The 23,216-nt window shown below is 45.6% G+C and overlaps 1 protein-coding gene across 1 annotated transcript in view; it reads right to left on the bottom strand.

Moving 5' to 3' along the window:
• Window positions 1–22,864, bottom strand: part of PXN (paxillin) — a 59,796-nt gene extending 36,932 nt beyond the window's left edge. Inside the window, exon 1 of the mRNA XM_069758342.1 lies at window positions 22,744–22,864. Coding sequence (XP_069614443.1) covers window positions 22,744–22,756 — 13 coding nt within the window. The 5' untranslated portion in view covers window positions 22,757–22,864. The remainder of the gene's footprint in view (window positions 1–22,743) is intronic.
• Window positions 22,865–23,216: the final 352 nt, after the last annotated feature.

Genomic DNA, 23,216 nt, shown 5'->3' with positions numbered 1-23,216 from the left:
GTTGGGAGACCGCTATCGGCCAATCAAGTTTTAGGCCCATTTATCTATGGAGTATGGAAACCTTTCGACAAACTTCTTATTTTTATACTAGAAACACTTTTATCCTCGCTGATTATCAGGAGTGCTCCAGGTATCCAGGTTCCCAATGCCGCTATTCGGATAAGGAGTTATGTGAAGCCATTCGCTCATCCCTACAGATCACCAATCTCTAATGAAAAAGAGGAGTGCCAACCAAAAGAGCAGAAATGGATCTAGGATCAAAAGAAATTCCAAAACTTGTTCTTTGGGGGGCACAAGGGGACCTAACCCCTCCCCCCTCTTGAAAGCAAGCCTCTCTTCCTCAAAGGGCCAGTAGGCAGGACACGGAGTTCATAAATTTCCCATTAAGAAATGTAGTTTTTCTATGGTCAGGACCAAAAAAAAAAGAAGAAAAACAGTGGAGCAGCACTGCTGGGGCACAAGGAGAAAAAAACAACAAGATACGTGCTGAACCAGCTGGAATACTGACCGCTGATCACGGGTGCTCGCATGGAACATAGGTGAGTAACAACTCCTGTCATAGAAAAAACACGGAGGATCAACAATACACATCAAGGTTATGAACAGCAGTCTGAGGAACTGTGCCAAAGGCTTCGCGGAAGGGGCTATCCAGATACGTTGTTGAAAACATCCATGGAGAGGGTAAATAATTTACCACACAGTTATGGGGGAAAAGAGAACAGAACAAGGGGCCAGCGGTTTAATTTTTGTTTTCAGTATGGCCCTATGGATCAGGCCATTAGATCTACTATAAGAAAACACTGGCACGTATTGGAGAGAGACAGGGATTTAGCAGGCAAGACAGCGGGTGGGCCGTTAATTTCTAACAGGCGTAGCACACGTATAAGGGATGTGTTAGTCCGTAACCGTATCACTAAGCAAACAAATACTTGGTTAGAGCAAGCAGCCCCGATGGGCAATTATCGTTGTGGTCAGTGTCAGTATTGTCAATATCACATTCTCGAACGAACGTTGAATATTGGTCCGATAACGCATACTGTGAAACCGTTTATTTCTTGCAGGACAACCTACGTGGTGTACGTGATATTTTGTAACAGGTATTACATTGGGAAAACTATACGTAAGTTGTATATATGGTTTAGGGAGCATTTCGAATCGGTGCTTTCAGGAAAAGGAGTGCCGAGGTTGATCAGCCATATTAGAGACGTACATGAAGGCAACCCAGAGGTTTTGAGATTTGCGGGCATTGAAAAGGTGGTATTACCAGTACAGGGAAATAAAGACTTTCTTCACTCCAGGATCGGTGAGTGCTGCCGCATTTTTCTATGACAGGACTTGTTACTTTCCATGGTCAGGGTACACAGAAGGCTGGAGAGAACGGAGCCCATTATTGGAATAAAAACCAACATCACTTGGTTCACAACAACTAGCAGTCCTAATTAATTATTTTAAGAGGCCAAAGCCCAGTCAGTGTTGTATAACATCAAGGAGTCTACTGGCACGCATTTATGTAATAATGCTGCACCATAAGGCTATGTTCACACATTGTGTTTTTTCTACTTTTTTCATGCAAATTTTAAGCTGCTTTTTACAACACCAGCAAAGTCTCAGATTTCAGAAATCTCACGCACACATTGGTTTTATTTTCCTGGCTGATTTGAAAAACTGCAGCATGTCACTTTCATTTTTTTTCTGCGTATTTGCAGCGTTTTTTCCCTATAGGAAACAATGGATTGGTACAAAAACCGCAGATATCAGTTTTTGCTGCGTTTCTGTTTCAAAAGTCTTATGATGCATCATGGTTTTTGAGGCAGCACTAAACTTTAACAAGAGATAACAAAACGCAGGAAAAGCTGCACTTTTTTTTGCAGGTTGCGCCTGCAGAAAAAAAATTTGCAGCAAAAACGTAACGTGTGAACAGAGCCTAATAAGGTTTTACTAGTTTGAATAATCAGATATTGTCAATGGTAATAATGTAGTAATATGGATGAAGGCATCTGCCAAGCAAACTAATATTATTGTTAACAGACCAGGAGGAGCTCAACACAAAAACAATAGCTACAGTAATATCACATTCCCGAGTGATTTTTGCAGTTCTGCCCCTAGGGCCTGTTCCTATCGCAGGAGAAAAATGTAAAGCTTGCCAAGTACAGTCTGAAGGAATCCTGACATTCCCTGCATGCTGGCACTCGCTGCACCTCCGCAAGGACGGAGCAGAAAACAACGGAAGAGCTCATGACCCACTATAAAGACATCAATGTGCAATGCCAGGCAGGAAGAAAACCTTACACATCTCATACTAAGATTTACACATGACGAGCAAAACAAATGCACATATGGGAATAGGAACCTCCAAGAACAAGCTGAAAAGGAAATCAGGAATCTAGATTTGGCTCCCAATGTGGGTAATTACAACCTCTATACACCACATAAAGCAGGAAAATAGGATTTTGGTACACGTAATTATCATCAATACCTTAACGTGTGTGGGGTCCTCTCCACTGACCCCCATAGCACACAATGGGGGAAACATGGATCAGGCATTTTCCGGTTTACCATGCAAAGTCTGCTTGTTCAGATAAGGGCCCATTTAGAAAGCCCCATCAATGAGTCTTTATAAAAGTTGATCAGGAGCCAACAAAAACTGCATGGGGAAATAATACAATTGTTTTGCCCCATAGCACGGGTAAAAAAAAAAAAAAACAACATTTAGGCTATGTGCACACGTTGCGGATTTTCCGCAGCTGCGGATCCGCAGCAGTTTCTCATGAGTTTACAGTACAATGTCAATTCTTTGTGCGGAATCCGCAGCGGTTTTCCATCTGCTCCAATAGAAAACTGCAGATGGAAAACCGCAGCAGAATCCGCATTAAAAACCGCGATAAATCCGCAGTAAAAATCGCAGCGGTTTTGCACTGCGGATTTATCAAATCTGCTGCGGAAAAATCCGCAATGGAATCCGCAACGTGTGCACATAGCCTAACAGTTCGATGACCAGCAGCAGGTTTACACAGGCTGATGATAATCGGGAATAAGCGTCCTTAGAAACGTTTTTTTTTCAGAATTTTTGTCTCATCTAAAAGGGCTTTAAGAGAATAGTTGCTGCCAGGATTGTCTAGGGGACAAACAAAAAAATATCCAGAGAAAACAGCTGTCAACTAGAGGCAACATTATAATAAGGCCAGTGAATATGAAGCACATTTTGGGATGGATGTTTGTTCCTCTTAATGCAACAAAATGGCTTAAGTGATCACTTTTTCGGTCTTGTTCTATGTTCACTAACAAACTAATTTATCGCATATAGCAAATAAAGTAAAGGTACTGTCACACTAGACGATATCGCTAGCGATCCGTGACGTTGCAGCGTCCTCGCTAGCGATATCGTCCAGTGTGACAGGCAGCAGCGATCAGGCCCCTGCTGTGCTGTCGCTGGTCGGGGAAGAAAGTCCAGAACTTTATTTGGTCGCTGGACTCCCCGCAGACATCGCTGAATCGGCGTGTGTGACACCGATTCAGCGATGTCTTCGCTGGTAACCAGGGTAAACATCGGGTAACTAAGCGCAGGGCCGCGCTTAGTAACCCGATGTTTACCCTGGTTACCATCCTAAAAGTAAAAAAACAAACACTACATACTTACCTAACGCTGTCTGTCCTCCAGCGCTGTGCTCTGCTCTCCTCCTTTACTGGCTGTGAGCGCCGGGCAGCCGGAAAGCAGAGCGGTGACGTCACCGCTCTGCTTTCCGGCTGCCCGGCGCTCACAGCCAGACCAGAGAAGCTGAGCGCCGAGGACAGACAGCGGTAGGTAAGTATGTAGCGTTTGTTTTTTTACTTTTTAGGATGGTAACCAGGGTAAACATCGGGTTACTAAGCGCGGCCCTGCGCTTAGTTACCCGATGTTTACCCTGGTTACCGGCATCGTTGGTCGCTGGAGAGCGGTCTGTGTGACAGCTCTCCAGCGACCAAACAGCGACGCTGCAGCGATCCGGATCGTTGTCGGTATCGCTGCAGCGTCGCTTAGTGTGACGGTACCTTAAGTCAGCTCACTTATGTTGCTACTGACAGAATTGCCTTAATCCACACAGCTCTTTCAAGTTCATGTTTTTTTTTTTTAATAAGGTGAACCTTTTCAATAGTACAGACACATACGATAAAGAACTGGGGAGTATCAGGTGTAAAAAATGTAATGCACCCACTCCCCAATCCATCGTGTCGTTCCAATCGTATCTTTCACTGATGTAGGTTTTTTTAGACTAGCCTCTTAAAGGGAACCTGTCACCCCAAAAATCGAAGGTGAGCCAAGCCAACTGGCATCAGGGGCTTATCTACAGCACTACAGAATGCTGTAGATAAGCCCCTGATGACGGTGGGCTTAGCTCACCTTCGATTTTGGGGGTGACAGGATCCCTTTAATAAACAAGTCTGATTTTATTGGAAGTTTTCAGAGCGTTGGAGCAAGTGCACACACAAGTGTGTGTGTGTGTGTGTGTGTGTGTGTGTGTGTGTGTGTGTGTGTGTGTGTGTGTGTGTGTGTACTGCTGCTTAAATAGGACCTAAAACCTCCGTACAACGGCATGAAGCAGAGCACTGCAGTCCTGAGAAGTGAATCAGAGCCCCCAGTGTCTCCATGCCCAGTGGACTCATTACACGCCGCTCTACTGTAATCCAATCCTGTGTAACCTCATACACTCAGTGAGTAACTGCACAGGAATGGCAAGTCTATACACTGCAGATAATAACGAGGGACTCAGATGAAATGACAATTTACTCCATATTCCAAAAGGTGCTAAGGAAGTACACGCACTGCCCATGTTAACCAATTGGTTGCGGAGCAGTTAGGCTATGTGCATACATTGTGGATTTGTGTGCGGATTTTACCGCACCGTTTTTTTTTAAGTTTGCAGGTAAAACGCACTGCGTTTTACCTGCAGATTTACTGTGTTTTTTGTGTTGACTTCACCTGCGGTTTTACACCTGCAGATTCCTATTGAAGAGCAGGTGTAAAACACTGAGGAATGCGCACAAAGAATTGACACGCTGCGGAAAATACAACGCAGTGATTCCGAGCGGTATTTTCCGCACCATGGGCACAGCGGATTTGGTTTTCCATAGGTTTACATGGTACTGTACACCTGATGGAACACTGCTGCGAATCCGCAGCGGCCAATCCGCAACGTGTGCACATAGCCATACACATTAGCAAAGAGGTCACTTGTAAATACATGACCTGTAGTAAAGCAGCCCTCACAGTACATATGTAATACATCATGGTAAAAATGCTCATCTCTAGTGCCAGATACGAAAACAATCTGAATTTGTCCCATTCGTGTCACCAGTTTAGAGATCAATATGTAGTGTACCCTGCTTTACACTGTGTTCCAAATTATGCAAATTGGATTTAAGTGTCAAAGATTTAATTGTTTTGTTTTTCACATAAACTTGTGGATGGTATTGTGTCTCAGGGCTCAATGGATCACTGAAATCAATGAACACATGTGATAATTAGTTTTCCAGGTGATTCTAATTAAAGGAAAACTTAAAAATGATGTTCCACATTATTAAGCAGGCCACAGGTTTCAAGCAATATGGGAAATAAAAAGGATCTCTCTGCTGCTGAAAAGCGTCAAATAGTGCAATGCCTTGGACAAGATATGAAAACATTAGATATTTCACGAAAACTTAAGCGTAATCATCATACTGTGAAGATATGTGTGACTGAAACAGAGCAGACAGAATTTATGCAGATAAAGGCATAATGAGGAAGGTTCCTAAGGGTATGTGCACACGTCAGGATTTCTTGCAGAAATTTTCCTGACTAAAACCGGAGATTTCTGCCAGAAATCCGCATGCGTTTTTACCGCGATTTTGACGCGTTTTTTGGTGCGTTTTGTGTGTTTTTTCCCAAATGCATAGAATTGCGGGAAAAACGCAGAAAATCCGCAAAAATAATGAACATGCTCATTTTTTACCGCGATGCGTTTTTTTCGCGGAAAAAAACGCGTCCATGTGCACAAAACATGCAGAATGCATTCTAAATGATAGAATGCATAATGTATGCGTTTTTAATGAGTTTTTATAGCGTTTTTAGCGCGAAAAAAGCGAAAAAACCTGTACGTGTGCACATGGCCTAAAAGACAATTTCATTGGATTAAGAGAGCAGCTGCCAAAATACCATTACAAAGCAGCAAACAGTTATTTGAAGCTGCTGGTGCCTCTGGAGTACCTTGAATCTTAAGGTGTAGGATCCTTCGAAGGCTTGCTGTGGTGCATAAACCTACTATTCGGCCACACAAACAGTGTTCACAAGCAGAAACGGTTACAATGGGCTCCAGACATACATGAAGACTAATTTTCAAACAGTTTTGTTTACTGATGAGTCTCGACCAACCCTGGATGGTACATATAGATGGAGTAGTGGATGGTTGGTGGATGGCCACCATGTCCCAACAAGGCTGCAACGTCAGCAAGGAGGTGGAGGAGTCATGTTTTGGGCCAGAATCATGGGGAAACAGCTAGTATGGCCCTTTAACCCCTTTACCCCCAAGGGTGGTTTGCACGTTAATGACCAGGCCAATTTTTACAATTCTGACCACTGTCCCTTTATGAGGTTATAACTCCGAAACGCTTCAACGGATCCTGGTGATTCTGACATTGTTTTCTCGTGACATATTGTACTTCATGATAGTGGTAAAATTTCTTTGATAGTACCTGCGTTTATTTGTGAAAAAAAACGGAAATTTGGCGAAAATTTTGAAAATTTCGCAATTTTCAAACTTTGAATTTTTATGCAATTAAATCACAGATATGTCACACAAAATACTTAATAAGTAACATTTCCCACATGTCTCCTTTACATCAGCATAATTTTGGAACCAATTTTTTTTTTTGTTAGGGAGTTATAAGGGTTAAAAGTTGACCAGCAATTTCTCATTTTTACAACACCATTTTTTTTTAGGGACCACGTCTCATTTGAAGTCATTTTGAGGGGTCTATATGATAGAAAATACCCAAGTGTGACACCATTCTAAAAACTGCACCCCTCAAGGTGCTCAAAACCACATTCAAGAAGTTTATTAACCCTTCAGGTGTTTAATAGGAATTTTTGGAATGTTTAAATAAAAATGAACATTTAACTTTTTTACACAAAGAATTTACTTCAGCTCCAATTTGTTTTATTTTACCAAGGGTAACAGGAGAAATTGGACCCAAAAAGTTGTTGTCCAATTTGTCCTGAGTACGCTGATACCCCATATGTGGCAGTAAACCACTGTTTGGGCGCATGGGAGAGCTCGGAAGGGAAGGAGCGCCGTTTGACTTTTCAATGCAAAATTGACAGGAATTGAGATGGGACGCCATGTTGCGTTTGGAGAGCCACTGATGTGCCTAAACATTGAAACCCCCCACAAGTGACACCATTTTGGAAAGTAGACCCCCTAAGGAACTTATCTAGAGGTGTGGTGAGCACTTTGACCCACCAAGTGCTTCACAGAAGTTTATAATGCAGAACCGTAAAAATAAAAAATCATTTTTTCACAAAAATTATATTTTTGCCCCCAATTTTTTATTTTTCCAAGGGTAAGAGAAGAAATTGGACCTCAAAAGTTGTTGTCCAATTTGTCCCGAGTACGCTGATACCCCATATGTGGCAGTAAACCACTGTTTGGGCGCATGGGAGAGCTCGGAAGGGAAGGAGCGCCGTTTGACTTTTCAATGCAAAATTGACAGGAATTGAGATGGGACGCCATGTTGCGTTTGGAGAGCCACTGATGTGCCTAAACATTGAAACCTCCCACAAGTGACACCATTTTGGAAAGTAGACCCCCTAAGGAACTTATCTGGATGTGTGGTGAGCACTTTGACCCACCAAGGGCTTCACAGAAGTTTATAATGCAGAGCCATAAAAATAAAACAAAATTTTTTTCCCACAAAAATTATTTTTTAGCCCCCAGTTTTGTATTTTCCCTAGGGTAACAGGAGAAATTGGACCCCAAAAGTTGTTGTCCAATTTGTCCTGAGTACGCTGATACCCCATATGTGGGGGGGAACCACCGTTTGGGCGCATGGGAGGGTTCGGAAGGGAAGGAGCGCCATTTGGAATGCAGACTTAGATGGAATGGTCTGCAGGCGTCACATTGCGTTTGCAGAGCCCCTAATGTACCTAAACAGTAGAAACCCCCCACAAGTGACACCATTTTAGAAAGTAGACCCCCTAAGGAACTCATGTTGATGTGTTGTGAGAGCTTTGAACCCCCAAGTATTTCACTACAGTTTATAACGCAGAGCCATGCAAATAAAAAATATTTTTTTTTCCACAAAAATTATATTTTAGCCCCCAGTTTTGTATTTTTCCAAGGTTAGCAGGAGAAATTGGACCCTAAATGTTGTTGTCCAATTTGTCCTGAGTACGCTGATACCCGATATGTGGGGAGGAACCACCGTTTGGGCGCATGGGAGGGCTCGGAAGGGAAGGAGCATCATTTGGAATGCAGACTTAGATGGATTGGTCTGCAGGCGTCACATTGCGTTTGCAGAGCCCCTAATGTACCTAAACAGTAGAAACCCCCCACAAGTGACCCCATATTGGAAACTAGATCCCTCAATGAACTTATCTAGATGTGTTGTGAGAACTTTGAACCCCCAAGTGTTTCACTACAGTTTATAACGCAGAGCCGTGAAAATAAAAAAATCTTTTTGTTTTCCCACAAAAATTATTTTTTAGCCCCCAGTTTTGTATTTTCCCAAGGGTAACAGGAGAAATTGGTCCACAAAAGTTGTTGTCCAATTTGTCCTGAGTACGCTGATACCCCATATGTTTGGGTAAACCCCTGTTTGGGCACACAGGAGAGCTCGGAAGGGAAGGAGCACTGTTTTACTTTTTCAACGCAGAATTGGCTGGAATTGAGATCGGACGCCATGTCGTGTTTGGAGAGCCCCTGATGTGCCGAAACAGTGGAAACCCCCCAATTATAACTGAAACCCTAATCTAAACACACCCCTAACCCTAATTCCAACGGTAACCCTAACCACACCTCTAACCCTGACACACCCCTAACCCTAATCCCAACCCTATTCCCAACTGTAAATGTAATCTAAACCCTAACCCTAACTTTAGCCCCAACCCTAACTGTAGCCCCAACCCTAACCCTAACCCTAACCCTAGCCCTAGCCCTAACCCTAGCCCTAACCCTAGCCCTAACCCTAGCCCTAACGGGAAAATGGAAATAAATACATTTTTTTTTATTTTTCCCTAACTAAGGGGGTGATGAAGGGGGGTTTGATTTACTTTTATAGCGAGTTTTTTAGCGGATTTTTATGATTGGCAGCCATCACACACTGAAAGACCCTTTTTATTGCAAAAAATATTTTTTGCAATACCACATTTTGAGAGCTATAATTTTTCCATATTTTGGTCCACAGAGTCATGTGAGGTCTTGTTTTTTGCGGGACGAGTTGACGTTTTTATTGAAAACATTTTTGGGCACGTGACATTTTTTTATCGCTTTTTATTCCGATTTTTGTGAGGAAGAATGACCAAAAGCCAGCTATTCATGAATTTCTATTGGGGGAGGCGTTTATACCGTTCCGCGTTTGGTAAAATTGATAAATCAGTTTTATTCTTCGGGTCAGTACGATTACAGCGATACCTCATTTATATCATTTTTTTATGGTTTGGTGCTTTTATACGATAAAAACTATTTTACAGAAAAAATAATTATTTTTGCATCGCTTTATTCTCAGGACTATAACTTTTTTATTTTTTTGCTGATGATGCTGTATGGCGGCTCTTTTTTTGCGGGACAATATGACGCTTTCAGCGGTACCATGGTTATTTATATCTGTCCTTTTGATCGCGTGTTATTCCACTTTTTGTTCGGCGGTATGATAATAAAGCGTTGTTTTTTGCCTCGTTTTTTTTTTTTTTTTCTTACGGTGTTTACTGAAGGGGTTAACTAGTGGGACAGTTATAGGTCGGGTCGTTACGGACGCGGCGATACTAAATATGTGTACTTTTATTGGTTTTTTTTTTTATTTAGATGAAGAAATGTATTTATGGGAATAATATTTTTTTTTTTTTTCATTATTTTGGAATATTTTTTTTTTTTTTTTTTACACATTTGGAAAATTTTTTTTTTACTTTTTTACTTTGTCCCAGGGGGGGACATCACAGATCAGTGATCTGACAGTTTGCACAGCACTCTGTCAGATCACTGATCTGACATGCAGCGCTGCAGCCTTCACAGTGCCTGCTCTAAGCAGGCTCTGTGAAGCCACCTCCCTCCCTGCAGGACCCGGATCCGCGGCCATCTTGGATCCGGGGCTCGAGCAGGGAGGGAGGTGAGGAGACCCTCGCAGCAACGCGATCACATCGCGTTGCTGCGGGGGGCTCAGGGAAGCCCACAGGGAGCCCCCTCCCTGCGCGGTGCTTCCCTGCACCGCCGGCACATCGCGATCATCTTTGATCGCGGTGTGCCAGGGGTTAATGTGCCGGGGGCGGTCCGTGACCGCTCCTGGCACATAGTGCCGGATGTCAGCTGCGATAAGCAGCTGACACCCGGCCGCGATCCCCCCGATCGGCTATGACGTACTATCCCGTCCAGGGTCAGATAAGCCCAGGGCACCTCGACGGGATAGTACGTCTAAGGTCACAGAGGGGTTAAGGTTCCTGAAGGTGTGAAAATGACCTCTGCAAAGTATATAGAGTTTCTAACTAACAACTTTCTTCCATGGTAGAAAAAGCAGAAATGTGCTGTCAGGGGCAAAATCATCTTCATGCATGACAATGCACCATCTCTATGGCTGCTATGGGTATAAAAGGAGATAAACTCATGGTGTGGCCACCGTCTTCCCCTGACCGCAAACCTATAGAGAACCTTTGGAGTATCATCAAGCAAAAGATCTAGGAGGGTTGGAGGCAGGTCACATCAAAACAGCAGCTCTGGGAGGTTATTCTGACTTCATGCAAAGAAATACAAGCAGAAACTCTCCAAAAATTCACAAGTTCAATGGATGCAAGAACTGTGAAGGTGATATCAAAGAAGGGTTCCTATGTCAACATGTAACTTGGCCTGTTAGGGTGTTTTGGAGATAGCTTTTTTGTTCATTGAATGTGACCTCCTAATGCTGCAAATTCCACAAATGAGCATTTTCAGTTCTTTAAAACATATCAAATGTATAGAAATTCTACTGTGCCTAATAATTTGGAACAGTGCATTCTGAGTTTTTATTCATTTTGGAGATTATACTGTTATCATTGGGAGGTTTCTTCAATAAAATTCGATGTATACTCTAAGGGTACCGTCACACAGTGCAATTTTGATCGCTACGACGGCACGATTTGTGACGTTCGAGCGATATAGTTACGATATCGCAGTGTCTGACACGCTCCTGCGATCAGGGACCCCACTGAGAATCGTACGTCGTAGCAGATCGTTTGAAACTTTCTTTCGTCGTCTAGTGTCCCGCTGTGGCGGCATGATCGCATGGTGTAACAGATATCGTATACGATGTGCGCATAGTAACCAACGGCTTCTACATCGCACATACGTCATGAAATTATCGCTCCAGCGTCGTACATTGCAAAGTGTGACAGCAGTCTACGATGCTGGAGCGTCACGGATCGTACCGTCGTAGCGATCAAAATGCCACTGTGTGACGGTACCCTAACGGGTGATGACTTTAATTAGACTGACTCATTTGCACCGACCATCTAGGAAAATCTCAGAAAAATGTCATTTGCATACTAATTTGGAATATGGTGTATGAAACAATCCAGGACACGCTTATAGCAAATAACCAATGAATTGATTGGCCGAGCGCATTATTGAGGACCAGAAAGATGGTGAACTAAATCCCTCTAACATAAAAGCAACAATAGCATTTTCTCGCTTACATTGCTCGCACGGGAGACACGATTTGTGTTTGCTGGTGCCTTGCAGGGAGGAGTATATGACAGCACTGACATGTGGCTGCTGGGGGTCAGAGCCTGCGCTCTAATTGAAGTCATTTATCCTCATGCAATTACACAGAAAATGAGTGACATGACATCCGGCAATCAGAGAATGAATATTACAGAGAATGTGGTTGAGGGGGGTGCGATTAGGAATATATTACATGTACACACCAGCTTGTTAGTGGGGTCCCCCAACCTCCAGCATGTACCAAAATAAAGAGTAGTGGCCATGACTAGGGAACTCCTTGAGGTTCAACATCTGGACAAATATTTGAAAATGAAAGGAAACAACATGAAGCAAAGTAAGGAAGCTGGCCCTTCCTCCCACACCCATTTATCCACAGCCAAAATCCCTTCCCCCTACAATTCCACCTCCGAGCTATGTCATGCAGCTCCAACACACACCTTATTTCACGAATGCAAGAGCGCAAATCCTGGAGCGCACAGGAACACTTCTCGAGCTGTGTTCAGACGTTGCATATCTGGTGTGGATTTTGCACAAACAGACAATATGGCGTCATGTGCATGGCGGTATTACAGCTCCGTGTGACCTAAAGCTTTACAGGGCTATCAGATTTGTAAGGGGCCATACATTATCCTGTAATTTTACAGGGCAGAACATCCTTGCAATACAGCAGCACACGGAGCAGCGTCACACGCTGTGGACTGGCTGCTGATTTTACCATTTATACAGTATAGCAGAAATCAGAAAACAAACATTATGCAGGGGCCAATTTGTCATCTGATCTGGTGGGTGAACTCCATAGTGGGTGTTGGCCAAAAGGGCAGCCAAAGCTATGCACATGGCCTCTAGAGAGCTACATTCCTGGAGCCTACGGAAGGAGCTCAGGGTCTGATGAAGTCACCAAGTCTGGCTAGGGGCTCATACACAAGGAGGTACTGATCCAGGCTAAACCCTTACTAGGTTACTCTAGATTTTGCAATGAAATTATATTGTACCTGTGTGCCTCACATGTGGTCATTTGTGACAACCCATAGATAGGAACAGTTGGTCAGCTTTCATCAGCATTCTTACATAGTCATTTGTTTGTTAAACGAGCTGTCACACTATCACAAGTCAAAGATGCTCAGGATAGGTGGCAAGTTGATGATCGATGGGGGTCTTACTGTTAAAAACTCGAGGGTTTATTTATATATTTATTTTAGTCAATTCTATAGCACATAATTCCACAGCACTTCCACAGACATTATCATCACTGTCCCCATTGGGGCTTACTATCTAGATTACCTATCAATATGTTTTGGAGTGTGGGAAGAAACAGGAGGAACCCCCCCGACAAACACGGGGAGAACATTCATACTCCTTACAGATGTTGTGCTTGTTGAGATTTGAACCCAGGATCCCAGAGCTACAAGGCTGCAGTGCTAACCACTGAGCAACCGTTCTGCCCATTCTCCAGGGAATGGAGATGCAGTGCAGCTTGTGCACTGCGGCTCCAGTCATTGTCTATGGGACTACAGAGAAATCCAAGTACAGCACTCGCTTATCTTCGGCAGTCCAGTAGACTTTGAATTGTGGGGCCAGTGCACATGCTCAATGAGTGTTCCAATCAAACAGGGGACTTGAGACCCCCCCCCCCCCTACCCATCTCAATCAGAAGGGGTCATGAGAGAACCTCTTTGTATGCAACGTCTATAGCGAATACAAAGTGGAGCTAATATAAATTGCTGTATAGTCGTCTACGGAGATATGCAAGAATCTATAATATAAGGCTGGGAGCGTCACTCTGTCCGAAGCCTTTATAGACTGCGCAAGCGCCGGCGCAGCCTGGACCCCACAGAGTGACGCCCCCAGGAGATCGCAGTATCCGTAAGCACTGAACGCACACCGCGATCTCCAACAGAGAAGCAGGGACACGCCAGGAGGGCGAGTATAAGCTATATTCACCTGTCTGTCCCGTTCCAGCACTGCGCGTCGCTCTCTTCCAGGTCCTCTGCCTGTGACGTTCACAATTCAGAGGGTGCGATGACGCGCTTAATGCGCGCCGCCCTCTGACTGAACAGTCACAGCCAGAGGACCCGGAACACGGAGCGGCACGCAGCGGTGGAACGGGGACAGGTGAATATAGCAAGTGTCGGGGGCCTGAGCTATCGGCGACTCCGGCACCTGACCCCCACAGCGCGCCGGTGTCACCGCCTGCTCAGGCCCCCCGGCACTCGGCGCCCAGCAACGATAGGTGAGTAGGTTATTTTTTATATATATATATATATATATATATATATATATATATATATATATATATATATATATATATCTATATATATATCTATCTATCTATCTATATATATATATATCTATATATATCTATATCGCAGCAGCATACGGGGCATATAATACTATGGAGGATCTTATGGGGGTCATCAACATTTATGGAGCAGTATATGGGGCATATACTATGGAGCATCTTATGGGGGCCATAAACCTTTATGGAGCAGCATACGGGGCATATAGTATGGAGCATTTTATGGGGGCCATAAACCTTTATGGAGCATCTTATGGGGGCCATAAACCTTTATGGAGCAGCATACGGGGCATATACCATGGAGCATCTTATGGGGGCCATCAACCATAATGGAGCAGCATATGAGGCATAAACTATGGAGCATCTTATGGGGCCATCAACCTTTATGGAGCAGCGTATGGGGCATATGGATGGGAGCAGCAAATTACAGAACGGTGGCGCAGGATGGGAGCAGCACATGACAGGATGGGGCGCAGGATGGAAGCAGCACATGACAGGATGGGGGCGCAGGATGGAAGCAGCACGACAGGATGGGGGCGCAGGATGGAAGCAGCACATGACAGGATGGGGCCGCAGGATGGAAGCAGCACATGACAGGATGGGGCGCAGGATGGGTGCAGCACATGACAGGATGGAAGCGCAGGATGGGCGCAGCACATGTCAGAATGGGGGCGCAGGATGGGCGCAGCACATGACAGAATGGGGGCGCAGGATGGAGCAGCACATGACAGGATGGGGGCGCAGGATGGAGCAGCACATGACAGGATGGGGGCGCAGGATGGAGCAGCACATGACAGGATGGGGGCGCAGGATGGAGCAGCACATGACAGGATGGGGGCGCAGGATGGAGCAGCACATGACAGGATGGGGGCGCAGGATGGGTGCAGCACATGACAGGATGGGGACGCAGGATGGAAGCAGCACATGACAGGATGGGGACGCAGGATGGAGCAGCACATGACAGGATGGGGGCGCAGGATGGAGCAGCACATGACAGGATGGGGACGCAGGATGGAGCAGCACATGACAGGATGGGGGCGCAGGATGGACCAGCACATGACAGGATGGGGACACAGGATGTAAGCAACACATACCAGGATGGAGACCATATACCAATATAAATGCTCGCCACCCGGGCGTAGAACGGGATCAATAGCTAGTAAGCAATGACCACAGGAGCAGATGTTTTCATGAAAGATCTGTCACCAATAACTCAATAAATGGGTTTTTTCCATGATTAAGAAATATACAAAAAAGCAACTAATTGTCAATGAGTTCTCAGATAATGCCACCATAGTGGAGAAAAATAAGATTTTAATTAAAGTGCAGAACCTTTGTTTTGATGCTGCCAGGCCATGCATAAATGGGTTTAGCATTGTAAAGGACAACGCCTCAGATTCCTCTGCATTCTTGTAAACAGCTGGCTACATCCCCCCCTATATTACATGGTATAAGGTGGTGGTGCAATTACCCCATTTTTACACACAACACATCGCTCAGCAGTTCCCCTACTTACTGGGTACTGCAGCAAAAAAGGGAAATATACAAAGAAATTATTGCAAACACAGCCACAGAAACTTCTCAAAGTAAAGAGCAGAAAGTTTAAGCAATGACTGAAAATGGTAACTATAGTGTGCATGCTAAAACTTTATTGCCTGCCCTTTGGTAGTTCTGCAATCTTCTAGCTAAATACATCAGAAATATGTATTGCAAGAAACGCTGATATTATTTGTTCATCTGCTGTTAGCTCTACAGTTGCAGAAGGCAGAACACATGCTCCGGGAAATAGTTACCCAACATTGCTACTAAGCAGATATTATGCAAAGATGTAAAGAGAATACATCCTGCCCCACAGAGTTAGAGAACGGCTTTACTTCACTGTACCTTCTGTTTCAAACAATTCTTCTTCACATATAGGGTTATCACAAGCGAGACTTGGTTACATAGGAATTACGTGCACATAATGCCATCAGAATATAGGTACATGTAGAAGATCTAGTGCAAAGAGCAAGTGGTTTCACATGGCAACCAAACTGCTGCTTTAATCTTAAAAGGATTCCAGAAACAAAGGCTCATTCATACATTTTTTTTTTTTTTTCAATGCTTTTTTTGTGTTGAAAACTGCAGCTTTTTGCAGTAGCAATATAATAAATTAGTGATGTCTAAAATCTCAATCACACAACGCTTTTTTGTCTTGCATTTCTTGAGATACTGTGCTTTTTTTGGGGGGGGGTTTAAGAAAATATCACCAGGTTTTTGCTACCTACTCTGAGAGCAACATAAAGTAGAGACAGAGACCCTGATTCCAGTGATGTGTCCCTTAATGGGCTATTTAGTGTAATTTTTATGATCACTGTTTTATCAGCAGAGATCATCATGAGAGGACTAGTAAACCTGCAACAATAAGCTCACAATAAATCTGCCCCCACTTCTGTGTACACTGTTCATGGGCAAAAAAAACTGCCAGTCAGCCGTGTGAAGTTATACAGAGTCCAGCATTCAGAGAACTGCTAGATCAGCAGGAAATAAAAAAAACAAAACACTAATTTTGTCACAATAAGGGCACAGTCAGACGGCGGTGTAAACTGGACAGAGATTGAACAGCAATGCTCCAACTGGTCACAGCTCTCAGTGTATGAAGTTGTCACACTCGGGTTGTGAGACCTGCAGTCCTTTCTCTCTCCAATTTATACGGCCGTCTGACTGCGTCCTAACAGCAAACAGTCCAGTAAGGCCAGGTGCCCACGATCCGGAAATAGCGGCACTTTGAATGCAGCGCATGTGCCCTGCGTCCACAGAGATGCCTTCTATAGCATTATTCCCCTAGGCTAATGTATTGCATGAAGAAGCTCATGCACCAGTCTCCAGCTACTTCACATTTGCACCAGAGAATCCTCCATTTCAGTTTCCATCAAAAAAAAAAAAAAAAAAACAGAAAAAAAGCAGCACACAGAGCTACTTTGGTAAATGTCAGAGACAATGATAAAGACCAGACAAACCCCTTTATGGTCAGTGTGGTCGATTGGGCACCATAAGTGCTCACCATGTAACATGTCCAGCACAGCAGTTCTTGCTAAACAGAAAATTGTATGTACTGCCTTTATTAAATTACCAGAATAAACTAAAAAAAAATCGAGTCACAATGTAATGTAAAAAATTAGGATCAACAGATATTATTAACTGGAAAAGAAGTGGATCATCAAGAAAGGAAAGGGAAAAAGGAAATACCTTGGGTGAGTCTACAAGCAGCTGTCATTTGTCCTAACATTGCAAACTGAAAAAGTGCAACAAAATGGGAAAACTGCAGATGAAAAAAATCCATGTCCTGAAACCTGCATAGATTTTCCTGTTTCATGTGAATGGCATTTACAAGTCTCCAACATGTATTTCTACTGTAAATTGTCACTTAGGCTACTTTCACACTTCCGTTGGTACGGGGCCGTCGCAAACCGTCGGCCCGACAGACGTTGTGCTAAATTTAGCACAACATGGACAGCGGATGCAGTTTTACAATGCATCCTCTGCCCATTGTGATGAGCGGGGAGGAGGGGGGTGGAGTTTCGGCCACGCATTCGCAGTCGAAAATGGCAGACACGTCGCACAAAAAAAGTTACATTGAACTTTTTTTGTGCGTCGCGTCTGCCAAAACACTACGCATCCGTCGCACGACGGATGCAACATGTGGCCATACGTCGCCAATGCAAGTCTATGGAGAAAAAACGCATCCTGCGGGCAACTTTGCGGGAAGTGTTTTTTTCTCCAAAACGACGCATTGCGACGGAGGCAAAACGACGGAAGTGTGAAAGTAGCCTTATATTCAGGGCAAGATCCAATGTGGCGTCAGATGTTCTTTTGGATCTATTCTTACTTTGGATAAAAGAAATGAACCAAAACCTGGATGAGTAATTCCAGACAAATACTTCTATCCCACTCTCCCTTCATGCTGGTTGCTGAGGTATGAGCAGATGTTTGGAGGAGTCCTTACATGGGAGAACTATTGAAGGGCATGTTGACACATGGCAGATTTCAGAAATCATTCCAGTCCTCTGAATAGGATTACTTTTGCAGGAAATGCATACATTTCGGAAAACCCCATAAGTATGATCAGGATAGGTAAAAATTCAGTTACAGTATATTCTAGGGTATGGGAATGTTTGTGGTAGGCACACTGATCTAAGGCAAGAATGAGTTTTAAGGCCCATATATAATCCACAATTTCTAGCTGAGGTTGTAACGACTCAAATTTCAAATACGCAGTCCATAAAACAATGTGTGAAACTGTCCTAAGTCAGATAAATACATGAGTCGTAGAATTTAGTGCAACAAATTGCTACATGTGAATACACCTTTACTGCCGGGTAATTGCCTATTCAATAAGTGGAGAAAAAAAAAAAAAGACAAGTACCTTTCCAGGGTTTACAACAACTTATAGGTGATTTTTCTACTCTATTATGTAGTCAAGAGATCTGAACCACAGATGACCACACATTTCAAGGTCTGTTCACGTCTGTATTTACCATAATAACAATAAAATTGATGAAGATCTTGATCCATCATAAAACTGGCGGCTGGCAAAACCCATTGATGTTTTGAGGTCCGAAAATGCCAATTTCATTGGGATTAACTAACCCCCAAGAGATAACACAGAGGTAGGGAAGCTCCGGAATTTGGAATTTCAATGTTCTGCTCATTTTGATTTCTGGAGAAGCAGATGCCAGAGGTGTCCGGCAGCAGATTTCTCCAACTGAAAACAGCTCTGAGACCTCATCTTTCTGTGGGACAGTAGTCAGGGAAGATATCAAAGCGCTCATGTCTATGGGTAAATTGGGGCAGAAGACCGCTATATCATGAGTATGGTCAGCATTAGCTTCCTAGACTAGTGATCAGGCGGGCATAAGAGGGCACGGCGATTCTTCCCTGCATTTTTACTTTCTGAATTGGGTTAGGATTTACTTTAGACAATACAATGATTTGTTTCTTGTGATTACAAGACCGTGGGGCAGTACGGTGGCTCAGTGGTTAGCATTGTTAGGGTCCTGGGTCCCTGCAAGGACAACATCTGCAAAGAGTTTGTATGTTCTCCCTGGGTTCTCCGGTTTCCTCCCACACTCCAAAGACATAAGATAGGGAATTGAGATTGTGAGCCCCAGCATGGAGAAAGTGAGGTCTGTAAAGCGATGCAGAATTAATGGCGCTGTATAAGAAAGGCATAATAAATACGCAGAATTAATGAGTCAAGCAGAATGTGCATTAGCCAGCTGTACGACGTGAGACACGGCAGGATGGCACAGTACACTACACCCTGTATAACACGAGGCTACTACCAGACATGGTTAAAAGCAGCGATGTATCCTGCCAAGATTAAAAGCCTACATTACGCTTTACTTAAAACAAACACTGAGAGGAAGGCCAAGAAATATACAAGCCATCCCTGAAATAACACCAGCTCCTTCTCCTGTTACAGCTGACATTCTCTAGGGCCCAGGACACCGATTAAAACCCTGAACCTTTACTACTGTCCAGACTGCACATCATTGTAACTGGATACATGGGAAATGACTCGGGACATCAAAATTAAATATCTAGTCAATTAGGGCAAATGTATTAGTGGAGAGGTCCCTTGACCAGTACTACACAGATAGCCCTCCTTAAAGTGCTTGTTCCAAAAGGATTAAACCCTTTTATTAAAATAGTCTCCCAATGATGAGACTGTCATAGACATTGACTGATAAGACCCCTGCAGAGAAATGCAGCACTAAACGCTGTCCATTTAGATCAATGGCAAGTATATAATACCTGGTCATCTATCCAGCATCACAAGCTTCACCCAAAAAAATCCCTATAGCCTAATAAGCTGAGAATTCTATAAATTAGCCGTTGGTTTAGAAAAGTGTGATTTTCCCAGGTGTTACAGCAATAACTTAGAACAGCTGCCAGTGTCAGTGGGCATTTGTGTCTTGGCGTTACACCCGGTCAGAAGTAAACAGGCGACTAACAAGGGTTAGAGAATCCTAGAAATACACATTAAAAATAGATTCCAATGAAAATTGATGTAGCGCTATACATTGTGCTCCTAAAAGAAGCAAAGTGTCATGCAAGCTTCCAGCTAGCGGACTTGTGATGCCAACAAATCTGTCACACACAGGATGTGCCGAGACCTTTCACGCAGCAACATACACCAAGAATGTGACTGTCATCAGCGCCTTCCAAACTCAATAGCCGGCCATTTACACACTGTATATAATCCACCATTGTGCACAGAGCACTGCTTGCCTGGCATGGCACTGGGAGTGAGTGGCATCTAACGCCCCACATTAGAGTCAATAAAACACTGGTCTATAAGACTTATGCGAGGGCACAGACAATGCCAAGCAACACGATCATAGATAATGCCAAGCAACTTCTAACAGTCAGCTGTCGCTGCGGTCAGCTTCCATCATTAACGTTGTTACTTATGACTGTTGTGTACTAATTGCTGAATTGTGAAGCGCTGCAGAATATGTTGGTGCTATATAAAAATTATTATAATTATTGGTGTGCAATGTGTTCGTGGTGCAATGGGAACGGATGACGGGCATTATATGGCATCATGACCAGGTTGGTGGGACATTGGTGGGGTTTAGGCCCCTTTTGTTTACACTCTATAGAACTCAATAGTAATGTCTCCCACTGACATCTATACAGAGACAGCAGCGGTCTCAAGAAAGTTACAATGGTAAGGGTATATAGGGGGCTCAGAGCCAGGGCAGAAGAATGGGGACCCCCCTGCCAGTGTACGGAGTCTACAGAAGTCAGGGCCGGGCCACACATGCTCCATGCCAGGGCCGCGAGCGTAGCAGAGCTCTGACCCACAAGGCATGGACCCCTGCGAGAGAAGCCCGGCCACTCAGCCCACGGCATGGACCCCTGCGAGAGAAGCCACTCAGCCCACGGCATGGACCCCTGCGAGAGAAGCCACTCAGCCCACGGCATGGACCCCTGCGAGAGAAGCCACTCAGCCCACGGCATGGACCCCTGAGAGAGAAGCCACTCAGCCGACGGCATGGACCCCTGAGAGAGAAGCCACTCAGCCCACGGCATGGACCCCTGCGAGAGAAGCCACTCAGCCCACGGCATGGACCCCTGCGAGAGAAGCCACTCAGCCCACGGCATGGACCCCTGCGAGAGAAGCCACTCAGCCCACGGCATGGACCCCTGCGAGAGAAGCCACTCAGCCCACGGCATGGACCCCTGCGAGAGAAGCCACTCAGCCCACGGCATGGACCCCTGCGAGAGAAGCCACTCAGCCCACGGCATGGACCCCTGAGAGAGAAGCCACTCAGCCCACGGCATGGACCCCTGCGAGAGAAGCCACTCAGCCCACGGCATGGACCCCTGCGAGAGAAGCCACTCAGCCCACGGCATGGACCCCTGTGAGAGAAGCCACTCAGCCCACTGCATGGACCCCTGAGAGAGAAGCCACTCAGCCCACTGCATGGACCCCTGAGAGAGAAGCCACTCAGCCCACTGCATGGACCCCTGAGAGAGAAGCCACTCAGCCCACGGCATGGACCCCTGAGAGAGAAGCCACTCAGCCCACGGCATGGACCCCTGAGAGAGAAGCCACTCAGCCCACTGCATGGACCCCTGAGAGAGAAGCCACTCAGCCCACGGCATGGACCCCTGCGAGAGAAGCCACTCAGCCCACGGCATGGACCCCTGCGAGAGAAGCCACTCAGCCCACGGCATGGACCCCTGAGAGAGAAGCCACTCAGCCCACTGCATGGACCCCTGAGAGAGAAGCCACTCAGCCCACGGCATGGACCCCTGCGAGAGAAGCCACTCAGCCCACGGCATGGACCCCTGCGAGAGAAGCCACTCAGCCCACGGCATGGACCCCTGAGAGAGAAGCCACTCAGCCCACGGCATGGACCCCTGAGAGAGAAGCCACTCAGCCCACGGCATGGACCCCTGAGAGAGAAGCCACTCAGCCCACGGCATGGACCCCTGCGAGAGAAGCCACTCAGCCCACGGCATGGACCCCTGAGAGAGAAGCCACTCAGCCCACTGCATGGACCCCTGCGAGAGAAGCCACTCAGCCCACGGCATGGACCCCTGAGAGAGAAGCCACTCAGCCCACGGCATGGACCCCTGCGAGAGAAGCCACTCAGCCCACTGCATGGACCCCTGAGAGAGAAGCCACTCAGCCCACGGCATGGACCCCTGCGAGAGAAGCCACTCAGCCCACGGCATGGACCCCTGAGAGAGAAGCCACTCAGCCCACGGCATGGACCCCTGAGAGAGAAGCCACTCAGCCCACGGCATGGACCCCTGCGAGAGAAGCCACTCAGCCCACGGCATGGACCCCTGCGAGAGAAGCCACTCAGCCCACGGCATGGACCCCTGAGAGAGAAGCCACTCAGCCCACGGCATGGACCCCTGAGAGAGAAGCCACTCAGCCCACGGCATGGACCCCTGTGAGAGAAGCCCGGTCACTCAGCACACGTCGCTGCCCACATACACAAGTGCCCGCGTCCCTCCGCCATCACTCACCCAGGTCGTCCATGTTGCCGCTCAGCCGGAGCGGTCTCCGGGAGTCGGACACAACTTTCTGACTTCAACGCAAGAACGCGCCTCCGCCCCCTGCGTGCGCGTCCCCGAGACCTGACGAGCCACACCCCACCTAGCTGTGCTCGTCCCCGCGCCTGTGGGCGGTCTGTGCCTTGCGCGCTCTTGCGGTGTTGGTCGTACAGTAGGGACCCTAGAGTAGGACTACAAGTCTAAGGACGCTATGCCTGGAGCAATAAGATCGCAGGTCCAGCAATGCCTGGCCCTCATGCCTCTAGATTTTTAATCTCTTCTAGCTAGGGCAATTTTTTTTTATCCCTTTCTCACTTTTATTTCTCCATGGTTTTTGTGGCACGACACCATTTAACCCTACATTGTACTGGAAAGCGGGGGAATAATCCACACAGGGTGAAATTGTGGAGAAAAAAAACATGATTCAGCCATTATATTTAACCCCT

Source organism: Ranitomeya imitator, chromosome 1 (assembly GCF_032444005.1).
Source record: "Ranitomeya imitator isolate aRanImi1 chromosome 1, aRanImi1.pri, whole genome shotgun sequence".
Lineage (NCBI taxonomy): Eukaryota > Metazoa > Chordata > Amphibia > Anura > Dendrobatidae > Ranitomeya > Ranitomeya imitator.
This window is presented reverse-complemented; position numbering and strand designations above follow the sequence as displayed.